This window comes from Cebus imitator, unplaced genomic scaffold, assembly GCF_001604975.1.
Source record: "Cebus imitator isolate Cc_AM_T3 unplaced genomic scaffold, Cebus_imitator-1.0 Scaffold98, whole genome shotgun sequence".
Classification (NCBI taxonomy): domain Eukaryota; kingdom Metazoa; phylum Chordata; class Mammalia; order Primates; family Cebidae; genus Cebus; species Cebus imitator.
This window is the reverse complement of record NW_016107413.1, coordinates 6514133-6521776: the sequence shown is the minus strand read 5'-3', so window position 1 is coordinate 6521776 and position 7644 is coordinate 6514133. Positions and strand designations below refer to the sequence as shown.

Below are 7644 nucleotides of genomic sequence, written 5' to 3'. Positions count from 1 at the left end.
ATTGCAGCTAAGAGGGATTGTTTTGAAGATCAAGAGGGTTAAGGTCACTGAAAGTCCTTAATAGGCTCTGGAACTAGGAGGGTTATTACTTGTTCTGGTTATGAATTGGCTTAAAACAAATGGTTTTTACAATCTCTTCTAGTTGTATGGATGGGCTGGGCTCTGCTGAGGGGTTCCCTTCTCACGAGGTTGTACTCACATGCTTATTGGGCCCTTCTGGGGGCTGGAACTTGATGCTGGCAGTGGGCTGGGGGCCAAGCTGGGTCAAGTTCCATAGCCACCCCATGTAACGTGGGCTTTTCATAGAATATTGACTGGATTCTGACAGGGTGGAATCATCACAGTTCGGGCTCTGGTCCTTGGTTTAAAATACCCTGAAACCTATTTTGTCAAGTAGGGCTCTCAGAAGGAGACCCCAGGGATGGTGGGCACAGGGCAGAAGCAGCAGAACCTTCTCTGGGAGGCTCCCCTCTGGTCCTGTGGTCCTGTGGTCCTGTGACTCATACATCCAGCCTGGGGTCCTCAGGTGGGGGCCGTGAAGAGGCTGGTTGTCCCTTGGGAGCTGGAGCAGATGAGTGGGGTACACTTGGACCTGAGGCTCTGGTTTCTCCCCAGGCTGAAGTGGATCTTGAGGTGGCAAGGAACAGAACAGCTGGTGCCCTGGGAGAGCAGAGGGTGACTTTGAACTGGGCAGCAGCTGGTGACATGCCCAGCAGCCACTGGCTTTTCCGTTACACACGGATCAGCAGGGCCAAGGTCACCCTTGGAAAGAAGTTGTAAAAATCAGTTGATACCTTTCAAGCCCTTTGTTTTGGAGGCTTCTTTGAAGGGTCTTGCCTCCAGTTCTGACCTTGGAGCAAGTGTTAAGTGACCTCGAGGAATGTCACTGAGGCTCCTTTTGGAACAGATTCAGGAAGAAACGCTGTCTTGAAAAGTGCTTCCTTCCCTTTGTCCAGGGGGAATTCAATGGATATCTTTGTTTCATAACATTCCTTGTTTTACATAAGTCTTAAAACTTTTACAAATGAGTTTCATATACATCATCTGATTGTTCAGACTTATAGGGTGTCAGACATCTGCTGTTGATGGCTGTGCTTTTTGAGCAAGGGTAGTGAAGCAAAAACTCCCTCCCCTCCTGCCCATCCCGTTATGTCTTTCCTCTGTCTCTTATCCCTCCCCGTCCTCCCATCACCAGGGCTTGTTCTTTACTTCTTCTTTCTGGGAGGTGAGGTAGGGAGGGGGCTCTTACATAGAGTCCTGGGTACCTGTCACCCAGCTTCCCTCAATGATGACATGTAGTAACTGTAGTTCAAAATCAAACCCAGAACACTAAAATTGGTACAATACTGTTACTATACTACTACAATATTCATATATATATATATGAATTCATATATATATATCATATATATATACACTACAACTTTCATGCATATATATGATATACATGGTACAATACTGTTGCTAAACAACATTCATATATATATGAATTCATATATATCATATATACAACATTCATATATATATCATATATATACAACATTCATATATATGAATTCATATATATATATATCATATATATGAATTCATATATATATCATATATCATATATATGGTACAATACCGTTACTGTACTACTACAACTTTCATATATATATATGAAATACTGTTACTGTACTACTACGATATATATATTTCATATATATATATATATGAAAGTTGTAGTAGTATAGTAACAGTATTGTACCAATTTTAGTGTTCTGGATTTGAGATATATATATATATATATATATATATATTCTTTCACAAAATTAAGAGCACACAATTTGCATAAGTCTTCTCTCTTTTATTCTGTATAGTGGGTAAGGCTCAGTCCTCAGGTCTTACTGTAATGATGGGCTCCCCTATTTTTCATGTACAATTATATGGCTTTAGCTAAGAATCTTCTTTATATATTTTATATTAACAAAGGCCTTTTTAGGTATTAATTTGTGATAGAGTGAAACTGACCCAGAAAAAGATACACACTTTTCTACATACACACACACAAAAAAAAAAAAATTGGCAAAAGAACAGACACTTACTGAGCCTCTGCTATATGCCAAGGACTTTTGTCAAACACAGGAACAAAGTGATGCAAAGACACAGTCCTCTCCTCAAAGGGTTCACACATCAGAGCATGTGCCTTAAGCTGAGATCTAAGAAAAATTAGTTTCTAAAAAAGACCTCTTATTGAGACCTGGGGACAAATGGCTACATTATGTGTCAGGAAAGAGACTGAAGCACATTTTATCCTAATAACAGGAGTTGATTCCCATGAACCAAATAGAAGAACCATCGTTGTTAAAAGTTGGGTATAACTGAATAATCTGGGAACTGGGAAAACAAAGAAGCCTGGGCTAGAAAAGGGTTGAATTCAAGTAAGTCACACATGCTGGGACCCATTTGTGCTTTGTCTGCATCCTGAGGGCCACACCTCAAACATCTATTGCTTTGATGTCATCTCCAAGCCGTACAAACAAATCCTCCTCCCTTTAAAGAGTTCCTCATATCCCTCACGGTCACAGCATTTCCCAGCCAGCCTCTATCCTCCCTCCACCGCTTACTAGGCTGTGAGTGTTTTCCCATAGCTACCTGTTCTCTGTTCTTCAGCCCAACTCAGAGCCACATGACCCTCACTGCTTGTGTTTTCTCTTAAATAAAAGCATCTTATTTAGCGTCACTGATTTGAGGCTTGTATTAGTTTCCTGAGACTGCTGTGACAAATTACCACAAGCATGGTGGCTTAAACCAACAGAAGATTCTTCTCTCCTAGTTCTAGAAGTCAGAAATCCAAAATCCAGCAGGAGCGCAATTCCTTCACGGACTCCAGGGGATAATCCATTTGTTGTCTCTTTCAGCTTTTGGTGGTTGCTGGCATTTCTTGACCTGTGGCTGCATCACTCTGATTTCTGCCCCCATGATCACATCACCTCCTCTTCTTCTGTATCAATGCTTCTTGTACCTCACTTTTATAAGGGCACTGGACCTTGGATTTAGGGCCCACCCAGATAATCCAGGATGATCTCCTCAAGATCCTTAATTATATCTGTAAAGACTCTTTATCCAAATAAAGTCACATTCATAGGTTCTGAGGACTGGGATGCAGAGATGTCTTTGGACGCCACCTTTCAACTCACTGCAGGGATTTTCCTGTCCACTCCCTCTGGGTACCAGTATTTTCACCACATTATGCTCCTATTCAGAGTCATCAATGGTTTTTCATCTTCTATCTCTTCAACTCTGAATTCCTCTGCCTGGCATTCCAGGCTTACCGCAATTTGGCTCCATCTAAATTTGATACCTCACCAACATCCCACAATTTACTTCACCAGACATTTAGTGAGTGTCTACTATGCCTAAGACACTGTTTCTAGGCTTTTGGGGATACCAAGATAAATACAGTGTCACCCAGCCTTCACAGTGTGGCCCTGCTGAGGAGACAAATGTACAGAGCTATGAAACACAACACAACAAACACCACAGTCCCTTCCCACTAGGCAGCCTCTGAGCTATGCACACTCCTGCTACTCTGCTGTATCCGTCTGTTCTCACACTGCTATAAAGAATTACCCAACATTGGGTCATTTATGAAGAAAAGAGGTTTAATTGACTCATAGTTCCACAGGCTGTACAGCCAGCATGGGTAGGGATGCCTCAGGAAGCTTATGGTAGAAGGGTGAAGAGGAAGCAAGAACATCTTCCCAAAATACAAAAGTTAGCTGGGCATGGTGACAGGTGCCTGTAGTCCCAGCTACTCAGGAGGCTGAGGCAGGAGAATTGCTTGAACCTGGGAGGCGGAGGTTGCAGTGAGCTGAGATTGGGCCATTGCACTTCAGCCTGGGCAACAGAGCAAGACTCTGTCTCAAAAACAAAAAAAGAACATCTTCCCATGGTGGCAGGAGAGAGAGGCAAGCAGGAAATGCTACACACTTTTAAACAACCAGATCTTGGGAGAACTCACTCGCTATCATGAGAACAGCAAATGGGGAATCTGCCCCCACAACCCAATCACCTCCCACCAGGTCAGTCCCCCCAACATTGGAGATTACAATTCAACATGAGATTTGGGTGGAGACACAGAGCCAAACCAAATCACATGCTTTTAACTATTATCCAGGACATGTGACACAATTTGGTACTTAATCACATAGTCCTACAGCTTCACTACTGTAATCACCTTTTGTGTCGCCCAATAAATGTTTCTTAAACATAAGAACTTCTGTTTCTCCTACTTTCTACCAGAGTTACTCCAAGAATGTTAGAAATAATCGTGTAGATGTCTTTGAGTGAGACTTTGCTTATACTAAAATTGTTTGTTGCATCTGAAGTCACTTGAATGTGGCAATTGACCCTGTGAGGTAAATTTGGAGAAAATAAATGGTGTGAAAAAGAGCACCCCATCTCTGCCAGCCTTTAAAGCTAAGGGTGCAGCAATATACTCAGGCAGGAAAAGCCAGGGCCCTGGGAGGCGCTCCACCTCCACACAACTCCAGCCAGGGCAAAACAGTGAACAGGGAAGCACCATTCAGAGAGAGCCAGTGAGTGTCACCAGATAGCAAACGACAATATAAAATACTTTTACTTTTCATAGACATCTAAGAATTTTTTTTAAAATAAAAGTCTCATGTAAAGAGAGTGTCCTGATAGCAGACATACAAAGAATTAAGGGAAACATCTTTATCTTTAAGAAGCCAAACCAAGCGACATGGTTTTATGCTTCTATTCAAATAAATGTGTCAAAATTTTCTAAACTAAGCACACTTTTAAAAGTCTTAAAATTTTAAAATAAAAGCTGAAAATTTAGGAGATAAAATCATTTCTAACTCTGGTTTATTTTGGACTATCTCTCAGAAGTTTAAATATATGTGTGTATATATATATATAAAATTATACATATATATGTGTGTATATATATATATATATATATAAAATCATACATATATATGTGTGTATATATATACTAAAATATATATATATGTATAATTTTATATATATGTGTGTATATATATATATATATATATATAAACTTAAAAAAGCCACCATATTGTTGAAGCCATTTGGTAGCCATTTTTTCTTTATATAAAATTATTATATTTTATAATATTCTTTGATTTAATTTTTTAATGATTATATGGTATTCTACTTTGTGAATGCACCAAAATTTAATGTATAATTTCTTACTGTTAAATATTTAGATCTTTCCAATTTTCAATATTATAAGTAATGGTACTAACAGTATCCTTTTACATATCTCTTAAATTCTTAGAATTATAATAACCGTCTTGAAGGATATACATTTACCATTTTTTACTTCCGTTATCAAATAACAAAGAAGTTTACATCAATGACCAATTCAACTAATAAGAAATGTCATATTAGATATTTTTTTAATTCATCATTAAGTTACTAGACAAATGATATTTTGTTTTAATTTGCATTTCTCTGATTATTAAAACTGTATATACATTTTTCTCATGTATTTCTTCTTTAGGAATTACCTGATTATGTCTTTTGGCCATTTTTTTTTTCCTGGAGGTGATGGCTTATTTTTTTTTCTTTTTAGAAGTTCATGATTTAAGATATCAATTGCTTATAAGTACAGTTTATAATGTTTATAATGCTTTTTGGCTAATTTAAAAAATTTTCTCCAATCTATGGGATATACTTTTTTTTCTTTTTTTTTTTTTTTTTAATCATGTTTCCATCAAGATGTAGTTAAACTCATGGCACATTTTAAACATCTGTAGATCAGTAGGATCACTTTTGGAAGAGGCCAATTATTGGCAAAAATGATTCATTATCAAGACAAAAAGTAAATGTATTTTGGAAGTACAAAAATCTTAAAAATCCTTAAAGAACCCTTTACAAAAGCAATGCAAAATATTTACTGTACATGTAAGTAATATATATGTTACAATTGTGTCTCACCCCACCTCTCAAAATTTTATATTGATCTGTGTTTTGAGTCTGAGAGCCACCTTAATGTAGAAATGCAAGAATCAGCAGGATCCAAGAAGAATGAAGTCAGAGGTTTCGTAAGACCCAATGCGAATAGACACATACAACAGGAATTATTTAAACTGCTTAACCATTCCCACAAAAATGAGCAGGTGTATTTAAAGAAACTTTTTTTAAGCAGAAGTTATCTACAATATTCCAGTTGACAGAAGATATATTCACAGGCAGTTTGGACAAGATGACATGCCATTTACATGAAAGTTTAGTTTTATTACAGGCACTTTATGCAAACATTTCAATACTTTTTGCTACTTCTATAATCTTTTAGCAAGGCAGTCAGTTACAGTCCAAATGAGAAAATATAAACAAAATTACACATTTTATTTTTTTAAATCTACTTTAATTTTGTTATAAAATGTATAATGCAATTTAAACCAGGATGTCTCCCCACTTGAAGTCTCTCGCTCTGTTCCTTTAATTACGAAATCTCTGAAGACTCTGAACTTGATTGAGGAAATGTTAAACAGACAACTCTTCATAATTCTATAAATGCTTGCTTTTTAACTTCAATTAAATGCTATATTAAAAAATATTTAACATCTCATATAGTTACAGTTCACTGGCGCTTCGCTCCAGCCTGGACACTGACCATTGAAAAATAGATGCCTTTCTGTGCCAGCAGCTGCTGATGCGTGCCATGCTCCTTGATTCTGCCATTCTGAAACACCACTATTAAGTCCGCACTCTGGATGGTGGACAGGCGGTGAGCAATCACAATACAGGTGCGGCCTTCTCTGGCTTTGTCCAGGGCTTCTTGGACAACCTATTCCATAATCATATAAATTAATTCTCATAGTTATTTCCCCTGATTCCTCTTCCATAAAAAGCTCCATAATGAATTTCTCCAACAACAGATCTTTCTTTAACAAGATGTCAGCGAAGTAGATCAGGTTTTTGAAAACAAAGAATTTATCGTATCAGAAGATGACGAAACCTGAGTTTGGATTAGTTCCAAGGCAGCAGTTATCTACCCCCACCTTTTTTTTTCTTATTTGAGACAGGGTCTCCCTCTGTCACCCAGGGTGGAATGTAGTGGTGCAATCACGGCTTACTGCAGTCTCGACCTCCTGGGCTCAAGCGATTCTTCCATCTCAGCCTCCCAAGTAGCTGGGACTCTAGGTTCCCACCACCATGGCTGGCTAATTATTTTTAATTTTTGTAGATATGAGGTCTCCCTATGTTTCCCATGCTGGTCTCAAACTCCTAGGCTCAAGTGATTCTCCCATCTCAGCCTCCCAAAGTGCTGGGATTACAGGTGTGAGCCACAGCAGTAGGTGCGGGCCAGCAGTCATTTACCCTTAAAGTTAAGGCAGTAAGTACAGTTCACTGAATCATTTAAAAACATTTACTAATGTGTCTGGCCACATAACATTCTTGAAAACAGACCTCAAATCTAGCTCACAGTAAATTCAGGAAGGCTGAGCAAAGGCCAAACACAGGCTCCTGAATTTTAGTATTACAAGGTAGGGAGTATCTCGTGGAGTTTGTCTTTCAGATAATCTGAATTTGTAACCTTTTCTCTGACTAGAAATGATTGCTAATATTTATCTTAAAAGGTACAGCCAGATTCGAACATTGTTTTAC

General features: G+C 38.3%; 1 protein-coding gene across 1 annotated transcript in view; it reads right to left on the bottom strand.

Annotated features, from left to right (window-relative positions):
• Positions 1-5734: 5734 nt before the first annotated feature.
• Positions 5735-7644, bottom strand: part of ABCB1 (ATP binding cassette subfamily B member 1) — a 106288-nt gene continuing 104378 nt past the window's right edge. The window contains exon 28 of the mRNA XM_017536510.2: positions 5735-6823. Coding sequence (XP_017391999.1) covers positions 6617-6823 — 207 coding nt within the window. The 3' untranslated portion in view covers positions 5735-6616. The remainder of the gene's footprint in view (positions 6824-7644) is intronic.